We start from the raw sequence: 25,036 nt of genomic DNA, 5'->3' as shown, positions 1-25,036 counted from the left end.
CTCCTACCTTTAGCCATTCCCATACAACGGTCTCAAGTGCTTGGATGTCTCAATTGGGGAATTCTCAATGACGAATACGTCACGAAAATTCTTCGAGACGACTACAAACTGCAAACTACACCTTTGATCACAAGAGATGACGGTATTATTTTCAGGGAAAGAATTCTGACACATCTACCTTGAAGACAGTCTGTCTACATCAGCTTCATGCGGCAGAAGTTTTTTCGCGCGCTTTACTTATCTAGACACATGCTCGCCAAACAGCAGGGTTACAGACAAGCCTGAGTGCCAGAAACATTATCACCGTTTGAACTAGATTTCCCCGAGAGAAAATGCCATGTGCAGAATGTGATGTTATTGTCCCAGTGTCAGGAAGTCGTCTGCGTTAAACTTTCACATTTGCAACGATGGAAAGATGTCGATTACACACTAGATTAGCAGTCTACAGCGTCATTTGATTCTTCAGACGGCATAGAGGTCTTCTAACAGCAGATCCAGCGGTGCCTATCAGGACGCTTGCAGCAATGAATGACAGTTTCTGACAGGCAGCCAGCTATAAATAGACTCCCTTCGCATGTCAACTCGCTCGTAATGAGCAGGGTTGAGGATCTGAAGACGAAGAATGACGTATCTTCATGGCATACATGCTCATCATGAGAGAAGTGAACTCAGTCTACTGGTGGACTTCACTTTCAGGCTACTAACTCAGCTCTGATGACTTGCTAATCTAAATTACTTGGGATTGGATTCATCACTGCGTTAAAATATATCTCTGTCCCAGAGGTTCGGTGGGTCAAAGTTCAAACCGATGTCAGAACAAACTCTACTCTCTTCCTTACCACTACGACAGTGACAATGTCTACTCGGTCTGCTCACGTCAGCTCAGGACATGACCAGACGAAGACGCCTACAGCTACGTCTATGACCGCGATTCCTGCGTCACGGTCTAAAGTCTTGAGCTGTTTACGACGCTGGACATCTGAGATAATACCCACTTTGGTGGACTCCCCAGTTGAGGGCCTGCACAGAAACTTATAAGTTACAGTCGGCATTCAACAACCATCTCTTTGTAGACACGTTTGTGAAGGATGAGGTGCCCATCTAAACGAGGTTGCAGCAGGAATCTGAAAGAAAGAAGATTGCACTTCCCATCAACCAGTTGGAGATGAAAGTGGTGATGCATGTTATCCATCACTGGTCGACAACACTGAAAGTCAAGCTACTGATGATCCACACAGACAACTCACCAGTGGCTTTCTACATAAACAAGCAATCGTCAATGAGATCACCATTTCTACTACACCTGGTGTTTCAACTCTTCGACATGGTCGACAGTCTGATTCTCCAAATAAAAGCATGTCACGTACCAAGAGTCTGCAACATCATGGCAGACGTCTTGTCTTGTCCTCTTTGTTCGTCACCAACAGAGTGGATGCTGCATCGAGAGGCGTTTCAACTAATCAGCCAGACATTCTGATCACCGCAAATAGACTTTTCTGCAACAAGGTTTAACAAACAGACAACGTTTGTATCACCGGTACCAGATCCGTTAGTCTGGGTAACAGACGCTGTCAGCATCCCATGGGAAGGACTAAATGCATTCGCGTTTCCCCCCTTCCAGTGCTGCTACCAAAAGTCATCGAGAAAATAAAACAGATCAGGAGGCTACAACTGACTTTGGTTGCGCCTTACTGGACAGCAAGACATTGGTTTCCAGCACTCATAGAGGAGTTAGGACAACCAACAATACAACTACCAGATTGGGAAAATTTTCTCGTCCATCCCCACACAAAACAGGCACACAGCAACCCATCTGCAGTCTGACTTAATGTGTGGAACGTATCAAAAATCTGTTTAAAATACAGAGGATACGACGAGTGCAGCGAAAGCAGTTACCTTAGCCTTACGGAAATCCACTCGCACCCTTTATGATGACAAGTGGAAGCAGTTTGAGACATCCACCAAGAAGAAAGGCTTCATGGTGATGAAGACAACATATCCGCAGATCGCAGAATATTTATGTTGCCTACTATATTCCAGAGGTCTGATAGCCTCTACATTATCTACATACTTGGCAGTTCTCAGCTCAGTCATCACCATGGAAACGGGGACCAAGCTGACTAAAGTACCAGACCTACATGCTTTGTTGTGCTCCTTCAAGTTGGAAGATCAACAACGTAGATTTAGAGCTCCAGCATGGGATCTAAACATCGTACTCCAACATCTCACAAGTGATGCATACGAGCCACTTGATCCTACCTCACTTAAACTGCTAACTCAGAAGACGCTATTTTTACTTGCCTTGGCTATAGCTGCACGAATATCAGAAATTCATGCTCTAGACTTCAGCTGCATGAGTTTTGATGCAAATCATCCTCAGACAGCTCATCTGGGTCTGCGATGGGACTTTCTTGTGAGAAATCAACTGCCAGGTCAACCGGATTGACAATTCCACATACCGGCACTATCTTCAATCCCTGGACCCCATGATACTCAAGATTTATCATTATGTCCAGTCAGGGCATTGAAGATATACAGCGCATGTACCAAGTCTAGAAGGCAACATTTCAAGCGCCTCTTTATCCCTATATCTACTGGGACACTTACAGAAGTATCCTGCAACACCATCTCAGTGTGCATCAGAGCTGTTACATTGAGAGCCAATAAAGCTGCAGGATTGGAACCTCCGCGAGCCTCCAACCCACATGAAGTTAGAGCCTTGGCCTCTACACTAGCGCTACATGGGAATTGCTTGCTATCAACTATAGAGCTGCTTTTGGGAGTGAAACACGGTGTTTTGCCAACCACTACCTACGAGACATAGCCACAGAGGATGTCTCCGGCATTCATCAGTTTGGGCTTCTTATTGTTGCTCAGCAACTAATAGTTCTACGAAGACACAGAGTTCACTCACCCGTTTTATCACGTGACATGTGGAAGCCAGACGCTCTGCGGAGTATAATGGTGGAAAGGTCCATGCACATGACTTAAACAGACTAGCATAAGTGATCCTGTGACCCTGTACTTGTAATGAAGATAGTTGTACATGAAGAAGGATTGCAGCTAGGCTTAATTACAATATCTCGACAACTAGCAGGATGCTAGTTACTTTCGATGTCACACATTCCAGTCAGCGAAACCTTCGGCTGAAAAATAACTTTCGATATCAGCGAAACCTTCGGCTGAAAATAAGTTCGACTGGATGTGATCCCCCCAGTATCTACAATAAATATTAGAAGAGCAGGACCATATTATCGCTGTTACAAGTTCCCGTTTTGGGGGGAAAATTATTGGACGTAATTTTGACAGCCAGCAGAATCCAGCGTGGCCAGTCCAGTCAGGATAAGGAAAATATGTAATATTCTGAATAAAATTTATATTTTATAGTTATCTTGACTCATGACAAAAGCCCTCCCAGTTGCCCCGCACAGACACGCTGAATTCCTATATTTGGGTGTCGGGCAATATACAAGGAGAGAGTAACAAAGCATGGCCGATCACGTGGCTGGGAGCGTGGGAAAAGGGAGGCTACTTGTGGGTGAGTGTATTTTTACGTCTGTTTCTTTCTAGAAGGGAACTTCAAGGGTTGAGGATCCGAAGATGAAGAATGACGTATCTTCATGGCATACATGCTCATCATGAGAGAAGTGAACTCAGTCTACTGGTGGACTTCACTTTCAGGCTACTAACTCAGCTCTGATGACTTGCTAATCTAAATTACTTGGGATTGGATTCATCACTGCGTTAAAATATATCTCTGTCCCAGAGGTTCGGTGGGTCAAAGTTCAAACCGATGTCAGAACAAACTCTACTCTCTTCCTTACCACTACGACAGTGACAATGTCTACTCGGTCTGCTCACGTCAGCTCAGGACATGACCAGACGAAGACGCCTACAGCTACGTCTATGACCGCGATTCCTGCGTCACGGTCTAAAGTCTTGAGCTGTTTACGACGCTGGACATCTGAGATAATACCCACTTTGGTGGACTCCCCAGTTGAGGGCCTGCACAGAAACTTATAAGTTACAGTCGGCATTCAACAACCATCTCTTTGTAGACACGTTTGTGAAGGATGAGGTGCCCATCTAAACGAGGTTGCAGCAGGAATCTGAAAGAAAGAAGATTGCACTTCCCATCAACCAGTTGGAGATGAAAGTGGTGATGCATGTTATCCATCACTGGTCGACAACACTGAAAGTCAAGCTACTGATGATCCACACAGACAACTCACCAGTGGCTTTCTACATAAACAAGCAATCGTCAATGAGATCACCATTTCTACTACACCTGGTGTTTCAACTCTTCGACATGGTCGACAGTCTGATTCTCCAAATAAAAGCATGTCACGTACCAAGAGTCTGCAACATCATGGCAGACGTCTTGTCTTGTCCTCTTTGTTCGTCACCAACAGAGTGGATGCTGCATCGAGAGGCGTTTCAACTAATCAGCCAGACATTCTGATCACCGCAAATAGACTTTTCTGCAACAAGGTTTAACAAACAGACAACGTTTGTATCACCGGTACCAGATCCGTTAGTCTGGGTAACAGACGCTGTCAGCATCCCATGGGAAGGACTAAATGCATTCGCGTTTCCCCCCTTCCAGTGCTGCTACCAAAAGTCATCGAGAAAATAAAACAGATCAGGAGGCTACAACTGACTTTGGTTGCGCCTTACTGGACAGCAAGACATTGGTTTCCAGCACTCATAGAGGAGTTAGGACAACCAACAATACAACTACCAGATTGGGAAAATTTTCTCGTCCATCCCCACACAAAACAGGCACACAGCAACCCATCTGCAGTCTGACTTAATGTGTGGAACGTATCAAAAATCTGTTTAAAATACAGAGGATACGACGAGTGCAGCGAAAGCAGTTACCTTAGCCTTACGGAAATCCACTCGCACCCTTTATGATGACAAGTGGAAGCAGTTTGAGACATCCACCAAGAAGAAAGGCTTCATGGTGATGAAGACAACATATCCGCAGATCGCAGAATATTTATGTTGCCTACTATATTCCAGAGGTCTGATAGCCTCTACATTATCTACATACTTGGCAGTTCTCAGCTCAGTCATCACCATGGAAATGGGGACCAAGCTGACTAAAGTACCAGACCTACATGCTTTGTTGTGCTCCTTCAAGTTGGAAGATCAACAACGTAGATTTAGAGCTCCAGCATGGGATCTAAACATCGTACTCCAACATCTCACAAGTGATGCATACGAGCCACTTGATCCTACCTCACTTAAACTGCTAACTCAGAAGACGCTATTTTTACTTGCCTTGGCTATAGCTGCACGAATATCAGAAATTCATGCTCTAGACTTCAGCTGCATGAGTTTTGATGCAAATCATCCTCAGACAGCTCATCTGGGTCTGCGATGGGACTTTCTTGTGAGAAATCAACTGCCAGGTCAACCGGATTGACAATTCCACATACCAGCACTATTTTCAATCCCTGGACCCCATGATACTCAAGATTTATCATTATGTCCAGTCAGGGCATTGAAGATATACAGCGCATGTACCAAGTCTAGAAGGCAACATTTCAAGCGCCTCTTTATCCCTATATCTACTGGGACACTTACAGAAGTATCCTGCAACACCATCTCAGTGTGCATCAGAGCTGTTACATTGAGAGCCAATAAAGCTGCAGGATTGGAACCTCCGCGAGCCTCCAACCCACATGAAGTTAGAGCCTTGGCCTCTACACTAGCGCTACATGGGAATTGCTTGCTATCAACTATAATGGAGAGCTGCTTTTGGGAGTGAAACACGGTGTTTGCCAACCACTACCTACGAGACATAGCCACAGAGGATGTCTCCGGCATTCATCAGTTTGGGCTTCTTATTGTTGCTCAGCAACTAATAGTTCTACGAAGACACAGAGTTCACTCACCCGTTTTATCACGTGACATGTGGAAGCCAGACGCTCTGCGGAGTATAATGGTGGAAAGTCCATGCACATGACTTAAACAGACTAGCATAAGTGATCCTGTGACCCTGTACTTGTAATGAAGATAGTTGTACATGAAGAAGGATTGCAGCTAGGCTTAATTACAATATCTCGACAACTAGCAGGATGCTAGTTACTTTCGATGTCACACATTCCAGTCAGCGAAACCTTCGGCTGAAAATAACTTTCGATATCAGCGAAACCTTCGGCTGAAAATAAGTTCGACTGGATGTGATCCCCCCAGTATCTACAATAAATATTAGAAGAGCAGGACCATATTATCGCTGTTACAAGTTCCCGTTTTGGGGGGAAAATTATTGGACGTAATTTTGACAGCCAGCAGAATCCAGCGTGGCCAGTCCAGTCAGGATAAGGAAAATATGTAATATTCTGAATAAAATTTATATTTTATAGTTATCTTGACTCATGACAAAAGCCCTCCCAGTTGCCCCGCACAGACACGCTGAATTCCTATATTTGGGTGTCGGGCAATATACAAGGAGAGAGTAACAAGCATGGCCGATCACGTGGCTGAGAGCGTGGGAAAAGGGAGGCTACTTGTGGGTGAGTGTATTTTACGTCTGTTTCTTTCTAGAAGGGAACTTCAAGGGTTGAGGATCCGAAGACGAAGAATGACGTATCTTCATGGCATACATGCTCATCATGAGAGAAGTGAACTCAGTCTACTGGTGGACTTCACTTTCAGGCTACTAACTCAGCTCTGATGACTTGCTAATCTAAATTACTTGGGATTGGATTCATCACTGCGTTAAAATATATCTCTGTCCCAGAGGTTCGGTGGGTCAAAGTTCAAACCGATGTCAGAACAAACTCTACTCTCTTCCTTACCACTACGACAGTGACAATGTCTACTCGGTCTGCTCACGTCAGCTCAGGACATGACCAGACGAAGACGCCTACAGCTACGTCTATGACCGCGATTCCTGCGTCACGGTCTAAAGTCTTGAGCTGTTTACGACGCTGGACATCTGAGATAATACCCACTTTGGTGGACTCCCCAGTTGAGGGCCTGCACAGAAACTTATAAGTTACAGTCGGCATTCAACAACCATCTCTTTGTAGACACGTTTGTGAAGGATGAGGTGCCCATCTAAACGAGGTTGCAGCAGGAATCTGAAAGAAAGAAGATTGCACTTCCCATCAACCAGTTGGAGATGAAAGTGGTGATGCATGTTATCCATCACTGGTCGACAACACTGAAAGTCAAGCTACTGATGATCCACACAGACAACTCACCAGTGGCTTTCTACATAAACAAGCAATCGTCAATGAGATCACCATTTCTACTACACCTGGTGTTTCAACTCTTCGACATGGTCGACAGTCTGATTCTCCAAATAAAAGCATGTCACGTACCAAGAGTCTGCAACATCATGGCAGACGTCTTGTCTTGTCCTCTTTGTTCGTCACCAACAGAGTGGATGCTGCATCGAGAGGCGTTTCAACTAATCAGCCAGACATTCTGATCACCGCAAATAGACTTTTCTGCAACAAGGTTTAACAAACAGACAACGTTTGTATCACCGGTACCAGATCCGTTAGTCTGGGTAACAGACGCTGTCAGCATCCCATGGGAAGGACTAAATGCATTCGCGTTTCCCCCCTTCCAGTGCTGCTACCAAAAGTCATCGAGAAAATAAAACAGATCAGGAGGCTACAACTGACTTTGGTTGCGCCTTACTGGACAGCAAGACATTGGTTTCCAGCACTCATAGAGGAGTTAGGACAACCAACAATACAACTACCAGATTGGGAAAATTTTCTCGTCCATCCCCACACAAAACAGGCACACAGCAACCCATCTGCAGTCTGACTTAATGTGTGGAACGTATCAAAAATCTGTTTAAAATACAGAGGATACGACGAGTGCAGCGAAAGCAGTTACCTTAGCCTTGCGGAAATCCACTCGCACCCTTTATGATGACAAGTGGAAGCAGTTTGAGACATCCACCAAGAAGAAAGGCTTCATGGTGATGAAGACAACATATCCGCAGATCGCAGAATATTTATGTTGCCTACTATATTCCAGAGGTCTGATAGCCTCTACATTATCTACATACTTGGCAGTTCTCAGCTCAGTCATCACCATGGAAATGGGGACCAAGCTGACTAAAGTACCAGACCTACATGCTTTGTTGTGCTCCTTCAAGTTGGAAGATCAACAACGTAGATTTAGAGCTCCAGCATGGGATCTAAACATCGTACTCCAACATCTCACAAGTGATGCATACGAGCCACTTGATCCTACCTCACTTAAACTGCTAACTCAGAAGACGCTATTTTTACTTGCCTTGGCTATAGCTGCACGAATATCAGAAATTCATGCTCTAGACTTCAGCTGCATGAGTTTTGATGCAAATCATCCTCAGACAGCTCATCTGGGTCTGCGATGGGACTTTCTTGTGAGAAATCAACTGCCAGGTCAACCGGATTGACAATTCCACATACCAGCACTATTTTCAATCCCTGGACCCCATGATACTCAAGATTTATCATTATGTCCAGTCAGGGCATTGAAGATATACAGCGCATGTACCAAGTCTAGAAGGCAACATTTCAAGCGCCTCTTTATCCCTATATCTACTGGGACACTTACAGAAGTATCCTGCAACACCATCTCAGTGTGCATCAGAGCTGTTACATTGAGAGCCAATAAAGCTGCAGGATTGGAACCTCCGCGAGCCTCCAACCCACATGAAGTTAGAGCCTTGGCCTCTACACTAGCGCTACATGGGAATTGCTTGCTATCAACTATAATGGAGAGCTGCTTTTGGGAGTGAAACACGGTGTTTGCCAACCACTACCTACGAGACATAGCCACAGAGGATGTCTCCGGCATTCATCAGTTTGGGCTTCTTATTGTTGCTCAGCAACTAATAGTTCTACGAAGACACAGAGTTCACTCACCCGTTTTATCACGTGACATGTGGAAGCCAGACGCTCTGCGGAGTATAATGGTGGAAAGTCCATGCACATGACTTAAACAGACTAGCATAAGTGATCCTGTGACCCTGTACTTGTAATGAAGATAGTTGTACATGAAGAAGGATTGCAGCTAGGCTTAATTACAATATCTCGACAACTAGCAGGATGCTAGTTACTTTCGATGTCACACATTCCAGTCAGCGAAACCTTCGGCTGAAAATAACTTTCGATATCAGCGAAACCTTCGGCTGAAAATAAGTTCGACTGGATGTGATCCCCCCAGTATCTACAATAAATATTAGAAGAGCAGGACCATATTATCGCTGTTACAAGTTCCCGTTTTGGGGGGAAAATTATTGGACGTAATTTTGACAGCCAGCAGAATCCAGCGTGGCCAGTCCAGTCAGGATAAGGAAAATATGTAATATTCTGAATAAAATTTATATTTTATAGTTATCTTGACTCATGACAAAAGCCCTCCCAGTTGCCCCGCACAGACACGCTGAATTCCTATATTTGGGTGTCGGGCAATATACAAGGAGAGAGTAACAAGCATGGCCGATCACGTGGCTGGGAGCGTGGGAAAAGGGAGGCTACTTGTGGGTGAGTGTATTTTACGTCTGTTTCTTTCTAGAAGGGAACTTCAAGGGTTGAGGATCCGAAGACGAAGAATGACGTATCTTCATGGCATACATGCTCATCATGAGAGAAGTGAACTCAGTCTACTGGTGGACTTCACTTTCAGGCTACTAACTCAGCTCTGATGACTTGCTAATCTAAATTACTTGGGATTGGATTCATCACTGCGTTAAAATATATCTCTGTCCCAGAGGTTCGGTGGGTCAAAGTTCAAACCGATGTCAGAACAAACTCTACTCTCTTCCTTACCACTACGACAGTGACAATGTCTACTCGGTCTGCTCACGTCAGCTCAGGACATGACCAGACGAAGACGCCTACAGCTACGTCTATGACCGCGATTCCTGCGTCACGGTCTAAAGTCTTGAGCTGTTTACGACGCTGGACATCTGAGATAATACCCACTTTGGTGGACTCCCCAGTTGAGGGCCTGCACAGAAACTTATAAGTTACAGTCGGCATTCAACAACCATCTCTTTGTAGACACGTTTGTGAAGGATGAGGTGCCCATCTAAACGAGGTTGCAGCAGGAATCTGAAAGAAAGAAGATTGCACTTCCCATCAACCAGTTGGAGATGAAAGTGGTGATGCATGTTATCCATCACTGGTCGACAACACTGAAAGTCAAGCTACTGATGATCCACACAGACAACTCACCAGTGGCTTTCTACATAAACAAGCAATCGTCAATGAGATCACCATTTCTACTACACCTGGTGTTTCAACTCTTCGACATGGTCGACAGTCTGATTCTCCAAATAAAAGCATGTCACATACCAAGAGTCTGCAACATCATGGCAGATGTCTTGTCTTGTCCTCTTTGTTCGTCACCAACAGAGTGGATGCTGCATCGAGAGGCGTTTCAACTAATCAGCCAGACATTCTGATCACCGCAAATAGACTTTTCTGCAACAAGGTTTAACAAACAGACAACGTTTGTATCACCGGTACCAGATCCGTTAGTCTGGGTAACAGACGCTGTCAGCATCCCATGGGAAGGACTAAATGCATTCGCGTTTCCCCCCTTCCAGTGCTGCTACCAAAAGTCATCGAGAAAATAAAACAGATCAGGAGGCTACAACTGACTTTGGTTGCGCCTTACTGGACAGCAAGACATTGGTTTCCAGCACTCATAGAGGAGTTAGGACAACCAACAATACAACTACCAGATTGGGAAAATTTTCTCGTCCATCCCCACACAAAACAGGCACACAGCAACCCATCTGCAGTCTGACTTAATGTGTGGAACGTATCAAAAATCTGTTTAAAATACAGAGGATACGACGAGTGCAGCGAAAGCAGTTACCTTAGCCTTACGGAAATCCACTCGCACCCTTTATGATGACAAGTGGAAGCAGTTTGAGACATCCACCAAGAAGAAAGGCTTCATGGTGATGAAGACAACATATCCGCAGATCGCAGAATATTTATGTTGCCTACTATATTCCAGAGGTCTGATAGCCTCTACATTATCTACATACTTGGCAGTTCTCAGCTCAGTCATCACCATGGAAATGGGGACCAAGCTGACTAAAGTACCAGACCTACATGCTTTGTTGTGCTCCTTCAAGTTGGAAGATCAACAACGTAGATTTAGAGCTCCAGCATGGGATCTAAACATCCGAGCCACTTGATCCTACCTCACTTAAACTGCTAACTCAGAAGACGCTATTTTTACTTGCCTTGGCTATAGCTGCACGAATATCAGAAATTCATGCTCTAGACTTCAGCTGCATGAGTTTTGATGCAAATCATCCTCAGACAGCTCATCTGGGTCTGCGATGGGACTTTCTTGTGAGAAATCAACTGCCAGGTCAACCGGATTGACAATTCCACATACCGGCACTATCTTCAATCCCTGGACCCCATGATACTCAAGATTTATCATTATGTCCAGTCAGGGCATTGAAGATATACAGCGCATGTACCAAGTCTAGAAGGCAACATTTCAAGCGCCTCTTTATCCCTATATCTACTGGGACACTTACAGAAGTATCCTGCAACACCATCTCAGTGTGCATCAGAGCTGTTACATTGAGAGCCAATAAAGCTGCAGGATTGGAACCTCCGCGAGCCTCCAACCCACATGAAGTTAGAGCCTTGGCCTCTACACTAGCGCTACATGGGAATTGCTTGCTATCAACTATAATGGAGAGCTGCTTTTGGGAGTGAAACACGGTGTTTGCCAACCACTACCTACGAGACATAGCCACAGAGGATGTCTCCGGCATTCATCAGTTTGGGCTTCTTATTGTTGCTCAGCAACTAATAGTTCTACGAAGACACAGAGTTCACTCACCCGTTTTATCACGTGACATGTGGAAGCCAGACGCTCTGCGGAGTATAATGGTGGAAAGTCCATGCACATGACTTAAACAGACTAGCATAAGTGATCCTGTGACCCTGTACTTGTAATGAAGATAGTTGTACATGAAGAAGGATTGCAGCTAGGCTTAATTACAATATCTCGACAACTAGCAGGATGCTAGTTACTTTTGATGTCACACATTCCAGTCAGCGAAACCTTCGGCTGAAAATAACTTTCGATATCAGCGAAACCTTCGGCTGAAAATAAGTTCGACTGGATGTGATCCCCCCAGTATCTACAATAAATATTAGAAGAGCAGGACCATATTATCGCTGTTACAAGTTCCCGTTTTGGGGGGAAAATTATTGGACGTAATTTTGACAGCCAGCAGAATCCAGCGTGGCCAGTCCAGTCAGGATAAGGAAAATATGTAATATTCTGAATAAAATTTATATTTTATAGTTATCTTGACTCATGACAAAAGCCCTCCCAGTTGCCCCGCACAGACACGCTGAATTCCTATATTTGGGTGTCGGGCAATATACAAGGAGAGAGTAACAAGCATGGCCGATCACGTGGCTGGGAGCGTGGGAAAAGGGAGGCTACTTGTGGGTGAGTGTATTTTACGTCTGTTTCTTTCTAGAAGGGAACTTCAAGGGTTGAGGATCCGAAGACGAAGAATGACGTATCTTCATGGCATACATGCTCATCATGAGAGAAGTGAACTCAGTCTACTGGTGGACTTCACTTTCAGGCTACTAACTCAGCTCTGATGACTTGCTAATCTAAATTACTTGGGATTGGATTCATTCTGATCACCGCAAATAGACTTTTCTGCAACAAGGTTTAACAAACAGACAACGTTTGTATCACCGGTACCAGATCCGTTAGTCTGGGTAACAGACGCTGTCAGCATCCCATGGGAAGGACTAAATGCATTCGCGTTTCCCCCCTTCCAGTGCTGCTACCAAAAGTCATCGAGAAAATAAAACAGATCAGGAGGCTACAACTGACTTTGGTTGCGCCTTACTGGACAGCAAGACATTGGTTTCCAGCACTCATAGAGGAGTTAGGACAACCAACAATACAACTACCAGATTGGGAAAATTTTCTCGTCCATCCCCACACAAAACAGGCACACAGCAACCCATCTGCAGTCTGACTTAATGTGTGGAACGTATCAAAAATCTGTTTAAAATACAGAGGATACGACGAGTGCAGCGAAAGCAGTTACCTTAGCCTTACGGAAATCCACTCGCACCCTTTATGATGACAAGTGGAAGCAGTTTGAGACATCCACCAAGAAGAAAGGCTTCATGGTGATGAAGACAACATATCCGCAGATCGCAGAATATTTATGTTGCCTACTATATTCCAGAGGTCTGATAGCCTCTACATTATCTACATACTTGGCAGTTCTCAGCTCAGTCATCACCATGGAAACGGGGACCAAGCTGACTAAAGTACCAGACCTACATGCTTTGTTGTGCTCCTTCAAGTTGGAAGATCAACAACGTAGATTTAGAGCTCCAGCATGGGATCTAAACATCGTACTCCAACATCTCACAAGTGATGCATACGAGCCACTTGATCCTACCTCACTTAAACTGCTAACTCAGAAGACGCTATTTTTACTTGCCTTGGCTATAGCTGCACGAATATCAGAAATTCATGCTCTAGACTTCAGCTGCATGAGTTTTGATGCAAATCATCCTCAGACAGCTCATCTGGGTCTGCGATGGGACTGTCTTGTGAGAAATCAACTGCCAGGTCAACCGGATTGACAATTCCACATACCGGCACTATCTTCAATCCCTGGACCCCATGATACTCAAGATTTATCATTATGTCCAGTCAGGGCATTGAAGATATACAGCGCATGTACCAAGTCTAGAAGGCAACATTTCAAGCGCCTCTTTATCCCTATATCTACTGGGACACTTACAGAAGTATCCTGCGACACCATCTCAGTGTGCATCAGAGCTGTTACATTGAGAGCCAATAAAGCTGCAGGATTGGAACCTCCGCGAGCCTCCAACCCACATGAAGTTAGAGCCTTGGCCTCTACACTAGCGCTACATGGGAATTGCTTGCTATCAACTATAATGGAGAGCTGCTTTTGGGAGTGAAACACGGTGTTTGCCAACCACTACCTACGAGACATAGCCACAGAGGATGTCTCCGGCATTCATCAGTTTGGGCTTCTTATTGTTGCTCAGCAACTAATAGTTCTACGAAGACACAGAGTTCACTCACCCGTTTTATCACGTGACATGTGGAAGCCAGACGCTCTGCGGAGTATAATGGTGGAAAGTCCATGCACATGACTTAAACAGACTAGCATAAGTGATCCTGTGACCCTGTACTTGTAATGAAGATAGTTGTACATGAAGAAGGATTGCAGCTAGGCTTAATTACAATATCTCGACAACTAGCAGGATGCTAGTTACTTTCGATGTCACACATTCCAGTCAGCGAAACCTTCGGCTGAAAATAACTTTCGATATCAGCGAAACCTTCGACTGAAAATAAGTTCGACTGGATGTGATCCCCCCAGTATCTACAATAAATATTAGAAGAGCAGGACCATATTATCGCTGTTACAAGTTCCCGTTTTGGGGGGAAAATTATTGGACGTAATTTTGACAGCCAGCAGAATCCAGCGTGGCCAGTCCAGTCAGGATAAGGAAAATATGTAATATTCTGAATAAAATTTATATTTTATAGTTATCTTGACTCATGACAAAAGCCCTCCCAGTTGCCCCGCACAGACACGCTGAATTCCTATATTTGGGTGTCAGGCGATATACAAGGAGAGAGTAACAAGCATGGCCGATCACGTGGCTGGGAGCGTGGGAAAAGGGAGGCTACTTGTGGGTGAGTGTATTTTACGTCTGTTTCTTTCTAGAAGGGAACTTCAAGGGTTGAGGATCCGAAGACGAAGAATGACGTATCTTCATGGCATACATGCTCATCATGAGAGAAGTGAACTCAGTCTACCGGTGGACTTCACTTTCAGGCTACTAACTCAGCTCTGATGACTTGCTAATCTAAATTACTTGGGATTGGATTCATCACTGCGTTAAAATATATCTCTGTCCCAGAGGTTCGGTGGGTCAAAGTTCAAACCGATGTCAGAACAAACTCTACTCTCTTCCTTACCACTACGACAGTGACAATGTCTACTTGGTCTGCTCACGTCAGCTCAGGACATGACCAGACGAAGACGCCTACAGCTACGTCTATGACCGCGATTCCTGCGTCACGGTCTAAAGTCTTGAGCTGTTTACGACGCTGGACATCTGAGATAATACCCACTTTGGTGGACTCCCCAGTTGAGGGCCTGCACAGAAACTTATAAGTTACAGTCGGCATTCAACAACCATCTCTTTGTAGACACGTTTGTGAAGGATGAGGTGTCCATCTAAACGAGGTTGCAGCAGGAATCTGAAAGAAAGAAGATTGCACTTCCCATCAACCAGTTGGAGATGAAAGTGGTGATGCATGTTATCCATCACTGGTCGACAACACTGAAAGTCAAGCTACTGATGATCCACTCAGACAACTCACCAGTGGCTTTCTACATAAACAAGCAATCGTCAATGAGATCACCATTTCTACTACACCTGGTGTTTCAACTCTTCGACATGGTCGACAGTCTGATTCTCCAAATAAAAGCATGTCACGTACCAAGAGTCTGCAACATCATGGCAGATGTCTTGTCTTGTCCTCTTTGTTCGTCACCAACAGAGTGGATGCTGCATCGAGAGGCGTTTCAACTAATCAGCCAGACATTCTGATCACCGCAAATAGACTTTTCTGCAACAAGGTTTAACAAACAGACAACGTTTGTATCACCGGTACCAGATCCGTTAGTCTGGGTAACAGACGCTGTCAGCATCCCATGGGAAGGACTAAATGCATTCGCGTTTCCCCCCTTCCAGTGCTGCTACCAAAAGTCATCGAGAAAATAAAACAGATCAGGAGGCTACAACTGACTTTGGTTGCGCCTTACTGGACAGCAAGACATTGGTTTCCAGCACTCATAGAGGAGTTAGGACAACCAACAATACAACTACCAGATTGGGAAAATTTTCTCGTCCATCCCCACACAAAACAGGCACACAGCAACCCATCTGCAGTCTGACTTAATGTGTGGAACGTATCAAAAATCTGTTTAAAATACAGAGGATACGACGAGTGCAGCGAAAGCAGTTACCTTAGCCTTACGGAAATCCACTCGCACCCTTTATGATGACAAGTGGAAGCAGTTTGAGACATCCACCAAGAAGAAAGGCTTCATGGTGATGAAGGCAACATATCCGCAGATCGCAGAATATTTATGTTGCCTACTATATTCCAGAGGTCTGATAGCCTCTACATTATCTACATACTTGGCAGTTCTCAGCTCAGTCATCACCATGGAAACGGGGACCAAGCTGACTAAAGTACCAGACCTACATGCTTTGTTGTGCTCCTTCAAGTTGGAAGATCAACAACGTAGATTTAGAGCTCCAGCATGGGATCTAAACATCGTACTCCAACATCTCACAAGTGATGCATACGAGCCACTTGATCCTACCTCACTTAAACTGCTAACTCAGAAGACGCTATTTTTACTTGCCTTGGCTATAGCTGCACGAATATCAGAAATTCATGCTCTAGACTTCAGCTGCATGAGTTTTGATGCAAATCATCCTCAGACAGCTCATCTGGGTCTGCGATGGGACTTTCTTGTGAGAAATCAACTGCCAGGTCAACCGGATTGACAATTCCACATACCGGCACTATCTTCAATCCCTGGACCCCATGATACTCAAGATTTATCATTATGTCCAGTCAGGGCATTGAAGATATACAGCGCATGTACCAAGTCTAGAAGGCAACATTTCAAGCGCCTCTTTATCCCTATATCTACTGGGACACTTACAGAAGTATCCTGCAACACCATCTCAGTGTGCATCAGAGCTGTTACATTGAGAGCCAATAAAGCTGCAGGATTGGAACCTCCGCGAGCCTCCAACCCACATGAAGTTAGAGCCTTGGCCTCTACACTAGCGCTACATGGGAATTGCTTGCTATCAACTATAATGGAGAGCTGCTTTTGGGAGTGAAACACGGTGTTTGCCAACCACTACCTACGAGACATAGCCACAGAGGATGTCTCCGGCATTCATCAGTTTGGGCTTCTTATTGTTGCTCAGCAACTAATAGTTCTACGAAGACACAGAGTTCACTCACCCGTTTTATCACGTGACATGTGGAAGCCAGACGCTCTGCGGAGTATAATGGTGGAAAGTCCATGCACATGACTTAAACAGACTAGCATAAGTGATCCTGTGACCCTGTACTTGTAATGAAGATAGTTGTACATGAAGAAGGATTGCAGCTAGGCTTAATTACAATATCTCGACAACTAGCAGGATGCTAGTTACTTTCGTTGTCACACATTCCAGTCAGCGAAACCTTCGGCTGAAAATAATTTTCGATATCAGCGAAACCTTCGGCTGAAAATAAGTTCGACTGGATGTGATCCCCCCAGTATCTACAATAAATATTAGAAGAGCAGGACCATATTATCGCTGTTACAAGTTCCCGTTTTGGGGGGAAAATTATTGGACGTAATTTTGACAGCCAGCAGAATCCAGCGTGGCCAGTCCAGTCAGGATAAGGAAAATATGTAATATTCTGAATAAAATTTATATTTTATAGTTATCTTGACTCATGACAAAAGCCCTCCCAGTTGCCCCGCACAGACACGCTGAATTCCTATATTTGGGTGTCGGGCGATATACAAGGAGAGAGTAACAAGCATGGCCGATCACGTGGCTGGGAGCGTGGGAAAAGGGAGGCTACTTGTGGGTGAGTGTATTTTACGTCTGTTTCTTTCTAGAAGGGAACTTCAAGGGATTTCAGGTGTTCCACTACCTTTGCCAGGGAAGAGGAGATATGCAATTATCATGAGCCAGGATATGTATAAAATATCGATTTTATTGAGAAAATTACATTTTTGATGTGTAATTGGAAATTTTGTATGCATAGTTTACCGGGTGGAGCTCTGCTCACTCACTCACTGTTTGTGTTTTTAGGACAAGATCCCACATTCTGGAAGACTTTGGGCCACAGAAACTGAATGAGAACCATCTCTTTCATGGCACCCACCCCAAAGCAATACATGCTATATGCAAGGAGGGCTTCGACTGGAGGTTGTGTGGTGCACATGGAACTAGCCTTGGACAAGGCAAGCCAGACTCAATCATCACATACAAAATATCTTGATTATTAACATGCATAGGCCACTGCACATATGCAATATTTGGTAGTGTGATTTGTTTTTTCTAATCTTTTAATTAATACCACCTTGTCCAGGTGTGTCACAAGCGAGAATTTAAGAAGGTAACACAATGAGTCATGCCAAAGAAGAAGTTTACTCGTTTACTGATATTTTAGAATTTCCAACACATCTTTGCTGTCAAATGTTCATATTCAGCTGTGCAGTTAATAGTATCCAGGTTATAGAGCCTCATGCACATAAAACAACATTCATTCTAGAGACATGATGTGCTGTTTCTATGGAGAAATAAATAGCCAAGCCTCAGGATGTCTGTTCGTGAATACTTGGAAAATTACTGATGTTGCACAAAGCAATGTTCATTCAGCCACTAAGGTTGTCTTAGTGTGTAGACCTCTGTGATACTGCTGTAGCTTTTGCAATGTGTGTTGCTGACATAGCAGTGTGATCAGGACATGATGTGTTTTCGTTCCAGGTTCCTACTTTGCTGTGGAAGCCCACTACTCCCATAACTATGTCCAGAACGTCCTGCATGGCCAGCACCTCCTCAACAGCAGGAACATCCCGTTCTACCATGGTCACTACCTGCTGCTGATTGCCAGAGTTGTATGTGGGCGTTACACTGTCGGCAACACCACGATGAGGCGGCCACCTGTAGACCCCAGTGATGCGAAACAACGGCCCTTCAATTCAACTGTAAACAACATGGCTCATCCGTCGATATATGTGACATTTGATGGTGCTCAGAGTTACCCTGAATACATACTGGAGTACAGGTAATAAGAAAGAGTTTAGTCAAACCATTACAGTGTAGCTCCTTTATCCAGACACTGTTTTCATGGATTCATCTAGGTGAACAGGTTTATTGATTTGTGAAGCCTTTGGAAAACACATTCCAGAGTTAGCTCCCTTTACTAATATATCCAGACCGTGTTTTTAAGAAGCACTGTCAGCTTGTGGGCACATTCAGCACAGTGACTCCAGGGTTCCTTGTGGACCCACTCAACACAGTGACTCCAGAGCTTGTGGGCGCACTCAACACAGTGACTCCAGAGCTCCTTGTGGGCGCACTCAACACAGTGACTCCAGAGCTCCTTGTGGGCACATTCAACACAGTGACTCCAGAGCTCCTTGTGGGCGCACTCAAAGCAGTGACTGCAGAGCTCCTTGTGGACCCACTCAACACAGTGACTCCAGAGCTCCTTATCGGCTGACTCAGCACAGTGACTCCAGAGCTTCTTGTGGGCCCACTCAACACAATGACTCCAGAGCTCCTTGTGGACCCACTCAACACAATGACTCCAGAGCTCCTTGTGGACCCACTCAACACAGTGACTCCAGAGCTCCTTGTGGGCCCACTCAGCACAATGACTCCAGAACTCCTTGTTGGCAGACTCAACACAGTGACTCCAGAACTCCTTGTGGACCCACTCAACACAGTGACTCCAGAGCTTCTTGTGGGCCCACTCAGCACAATGACTCCAGAACTCCTTGTTGGCTGACTCAACACAGTGACTCCAGAAGGTCTTGTGGACCCACTCAACACAGTGACTCCAGAAGGTCTTGTGGGCCCACACAGCACAATGACTCCAGAGCTCCTTGTGGACCCACTCAACACAATGACTCCAGAAGGTCTTGTGGACCCACTTAACACAGTGACTCCATAAGGTCTTGTGGACCCACTCAACACAGTGACTCCAGAAGGTCTTGTGGGCCCACTCAACACAGTGACTCCAGAGCTCCTTGTGGACCCACTCAACACAGTGACTCCAGAAGGTCTAGTGGGCCCACACAGCACAATGACTCCAGACCTCCTTGTTGGCTGACTCAACACAGTGACTCCAGACCTCCTTGTTGGCTGACTCAACACAGTGACTCCAGACCTACTTCTTGCTGACTCAACACAGTGACTCCAATTCAGAAGTTCTTGTGGATTGTTATTTGTTTACTCAACACACATAACTAGCAGAATGTTATAAAGTGAATGGAACAGTTGAGAAGGAAACCATGTGTACGGGAGGCTAACTTGAACCTGAATGTTAAAAACATTTACAGAAAACCACGTCCAAGGAATATGCCTTTTGTGATATGTTGAAAGCCACAATCAGCTTAAGGTTAGAATTACACAATTACACTTGTACTGTGATTTACACAATGTGCACAACAGTCACAAGTCTTGCTGGGGCTGAGATCGTGTCACCATTCTGACTGAATCCCTCAGCAATCACCTGTATCTGTGAAAAACTGAACAGACTTATTAACCATGTTTGTAATGAACTGACGCTATACTGAATCACAGCAACTGTCAGTTGCTTGAACAGCGAACAAGTGAACTATGAAACCATTAACAGTGAAACCAACAAACACTATCAGTGACTTCAGTTCACTGTGATCTCAGAAATCAACATTGCAGTCTGACTTCTAAAGTTCCTGTTTGTGTAGTAGTGTTTTAATATCCTGCTGTTTATTTCATTCTGATAGTTATTTGGCACAACCGACCATCAGAACATACCCTACAAACTGATGCCATTATGATGTGTTATTATTGTTGAATAATGCTTTACTTTTCAAATACCAGCAAAGTTCTAACTACTATGTTGTCTGTCATTTTCAATATAGAAGACATGTGGGTACATACTAGTTTCTAAACAACAAATATTAATTATGAATGCATATTTGGAATGTGCTTCTCTTGAAAATTCAGCAAAAAGCTGACATCTATGCATACATATGTACACTATGGCCATTTAGTTTGAACTAATATATCTCTTAACAGGAAAGTCTATCTTCCTGTGTTCCAATGCTTGTGATCTGGAAACTAGTATGTCTTTGGTAGTATATATGTTACCTCATGCATTAGCTTGTTAGTGTTTTAGCCAGTGTCAGAAGACAGTTTGCCATGATTGACTTTTAATTATTCGGTTTTTTGAGAAAAAAAAATCCCAAACAAACAAGATATGTAATTTGAACAGTCATATATTTTGTAGGAAAAAACTAGTGACCTGTTTTAAGATTGTTCAACACTGTCAATGATATTAAGTAATATTAAAACAGGTAATATAGACAACTGTGTTCACTGAGGTTGTCAGGAATTAATGTGAAATCTGTTGGTTGCTCTGTAAAAATACAGTGAAATAACAAGGTAACTGTAAAGTTTTCATAAGTGGTAACTAGTGCAAATGTTAAGGGAAAATTTGTAATTTCCCAGTTAATTAAGCCTTGAAATTAAAAATATAATTAAAATGTAAAATATTAATTTTGAAAAACAAAATTCCCTTTTTCTAGTCTAGTGCTTTCATGACTGGAGTATTTCATGTCATGAGATATATCTGTTATGTCTTTGATCCATGGCACCAAATTCAGCCAGTGTGATAACACATAAAATATTTCATCTATGTATATACCACACACTAGTTATTTATGCCACCATGTATGGCAAGTGCAAAAGGTATGTTGATATAATATATGCATGCAATATGTTGTCATGACACCGTCTTTCATCAGAACAAACTCTTCACAGGGTTATTATTGATTGCATTGTAAAGATCATGTGTCTTTTACATGAACCAATTTAATATGAGTATATGGTATCAAGTAAAGCCATTTCAAGCTGAGAAGCCTGACTTTGAAGTTTGCATTATATATATTTATATACCACTCAAGGGAATTTAAGAATATATACCACTCAAGCCAATTTAAGAATATATACCACTCAAGTGAATTTAAGAAGAATCCTACTTTTTTAAAGTGTTGTTAATTTAACATAAAACAACAGATTAGTTATCATTATATGAACACAAAGGTGTTCTTTAATGTCTGTGAGTGGTACTTTCGTAAAGACCTATAACTGAACCAAATCTGGAATATCCTAAACGAGGTTTATATAAATGTGGCTTTTTACTAGGATTGGCTGTACTTACTTTCTGTGAGGATGTGAATTGTATAGTAAGGAGTTTGTATGTTATTTTCATTTTTAATTGCTTCTGTGCATATCTGGGATACAATGCCTGTCTCTTTTTATCAAACAAAATATTCAGTTTGTTTTGTATAGGCATAATGAGTAGGCTGCCTAGTAAGTACAATGTGATATGAAGACCCCATGCTGATTGTTACAGGATTGAAGAGTATATGGGAGCACGTTCCCAGTCTGAACACATGCAAGTTTCTGTGCTGAGTTGTATGCCTTTGGTGTGTGGGGATCCTGAGATGATTCAGTTCTCAGTGGCTGCATCAGGGTCTATGGTCTGTTTGCACCATATAATGCTTTCTTGCAGTTGAGATCAGAGTTGACATTGAGATGTCCATTGTAGAATGCTTTCCTCCCATCAAGATCATATGCTCTGATGTAACATCTTGTTATTGAAGGATGAAGCGTTATTTCCATGTAATTTAGGTTTTGTGAGAAAAAACAAAAAAAACAATGACATAGTGTAAGTTGAAGGATATTGTCAGCTTATGGGTAAACCATTGTAAGAGGTGGAGCAAGGTAATGGCATTGTCAAATGATCCTGTCATTGACATGAACAAATATTTCTTAAAAATGTGGAAGTAAATATTTTAATGTTATCATTGCACGTCCACTATTGTTAATGGTTTTTGGATGTCATAATCAAGACTTATCTTAATGAAGAAAATATGTGAACATTTCAGAAAAATATCATTTGAAACTTGTACAGTATGTTTTTTGAATGTTTTTGTCATGTAAATATTGTTCTTATTATGATGTTCACAATTTGCTTTCACTGTGAAATTATACCATGTTTATATTTGGTATTTTGCCTGTTGTTTATGTTTACCAGTCAATGAGAACATGGCCCCTTTCGTACAGGGTACCTGAATTTCCTTGTTGGGTTGTCTCCCTTACATACACCATGATCTGCTGATCATTTGGCTGCCATGTTTTTCTCATGGATAGAACATCTACCCCAAAAGCTAAATGTCTGTGGTTCTCATTTCAGGGTCTGACCAGAAAATCTCATTAGAAGTTATTATTTGTCAGTCTGCCTGTTACGTATAGGAGATATTGGTAGACAATGTAAAGAGGGTGGTGAGGCTGCCAAAACTATAGAGACGTGTTTTCTCTAACGTTTATACCGTCAATGATGGATAATTACAGTGTAGAATCATTTAATGAAGGTACATAACAATAACTGAAGAGCGGGTAAAATCAATTTAACGACTAGCTATGAATAGCTACCTCCACACCCACTTCTGTGGCCCAGTGACCTGTCCTAACAAAACAAAAGCCTTAAGTGCGGTTATTCTTGGAAAGCAAGAGATGAACAAATACGGAGCGAAAGGCACACTTCAGGTATAAGTAGTAAGCGGGGTAAGGTTCAGAGTAAATTATGCATAAGTGGAGTATTCATTTTCAGCTGCAGGTTGGTATAACAGTGGGCAGAAAATGCCAAGACTAGTACGAACAGATATTCATGTCGTATGAGTACAATAATACAGGCCAACAGCTACTGTTACCAACTGCCCTAAGCCAGTATTCATACCTGTCATGATCCTTGGTTTAGGAAAGTCTTTGCCTTCTCTTTGTTCTGAATCAAATTTGTCATTCGTGTCACTTGTGAAACAATCAGTCGGATTTTTCAGATTCCTGTCGTGTTGGAATCAAAGCTGCACGGCAAACTCTTGCAGGAGGTGTCGTTAGTGTAAGCAATGGATGTGTCAAAATCTCAAAGTCAGTGTATGGACGAAAAAGTTTAAAAAAATACCTTATAAAGCTTATAATGCGCTAGACCAGATAGGGCATGAAAGACATAAAAGACAGGAACTGCCTTATTTACGACTCTCCCTACCCGAAAGTATTTTTCTCTGTGTTTGCAACAATAGGCTCTGTACTGTTCAAATCAACGCTGAAAGGGAGGGAGTGATGGAAGAATTTGATCGCTACATACGTGAAATATTTGTGAGCATGATTTTGGCGGGGGCAGCCTAGTGGTTAAAGCGTTCTCTCGTCATGCTGATTCGATTTTCAATATGGGTACACTGAGTAAAGCCCATTTCTGGTGCCTCTCGTGATATTGCTGGAATGTTGCCAGAAGCGGCACAAAACCAAAGTCGGTCACGCGAACATGATGTTAAACCCCAGTGTCTTATAAACTGAAGGACGGCGATATGGAGCCGTATCTTGGCGAGACAGGCAGTTCCCCGATGATGAATGTCTTTAGCTTATACCAGTAGTGAAGTCCAGATGAGGCACACATATGATGACCGCTACATCATCAACTGACACTGACGCATCACCATGAGACGGGAAGTGTTAAAATAATGTTACCCCCATGCTGTACATTCAGGAAGCACGTAAAACGTTTTTTCAGAGCAGTCGTGTGTCATATGGTTTCTCTTATGCCATTTATTATTCAGTTATTCGGTCGTAAGAAATTCGCCATGCATTTAGTTCGTGCCAAATGTGCTGTTGTTTCCGGTTATGTGCCACAATTTCAGGCTTACAATCATACAGTCGAAACGTTTATCACGCGTGCTATTTCTTGTTAAGGAAGGAGGAGGGGGAGGGGTACAGATCTTGACTTCAAGGCACAATAAACTAACCCCTTCACGACCACCTGACATCATCACCATTGTACAACAATTGAACTGATAGCACGGATCGTACAGTGGTTTTGACGTTTTTATGAACCCTGTGTGAAAGCTTGCGTGAAAACCCCAACTAAATAACACTTTCATAGATTGCCAGTCCGGGTCAATGTCTGCTTCGCCATACCCTCCTGGTTCATACACATACGCTGTCATGTTAATCAGTCACCTGCAAACAAATTCTCTGTTTAAAGTAAACCATGACTTTTACTACGTAACCCGTAGTGCTGCTGAAACAAAGGTGCGCTCCTGATCTAGTCTCAAACGTACAACTGACTCATGGAT

The 25,036-nt window shown here is 43.4% G+C and overlaps 1 protein-coding gene across 1 annotated transcript in view; it reads left to right on the top strand.

The window, feature by feature from the left end:
- Positions 1-21,079, top strand: part of LOC137261408 (uncharacterized) — a 47,784-nt gene extending 26,705 nt beyond the window's left edge. Inside the window, exons 15-16 of the mRNA XM_067799153.1 lie at positions 17,943-18,094; positions 18,621-21,079. Of these exons, the coding sequence (XP_067655254.1) occupies positions 17,943-18,094; positions 18,621-18,925 (457 nt within the window). The 3' untranslated portion in view covers positions 18,926-21,079. The remainder of the gene's footprint in view (positions 1-17,942; positions 18,095-18,620) is intronic.
- Positions 21,080-25,036: the final 3,957 nt, after the last annotated feature.

The sequence above is a fragment of the Haliotis asinina genome, chromosome 14, assembly GCF_037392515.1.
Source record: "Haliotis asinina isolate JCU_RB_2024 chromosome 14, JCU_Hal_asi_v2, whole genome shotgun sequence".
NCBI lineage: Eukaryota > Metazoa > Mollusca > Gastropoda > Lepetellida > Haliotidae > Haliotis > Haliotis asinina.
This window is presented reverse-complemented; position numbering and strand designations above follow the sequence as displayed.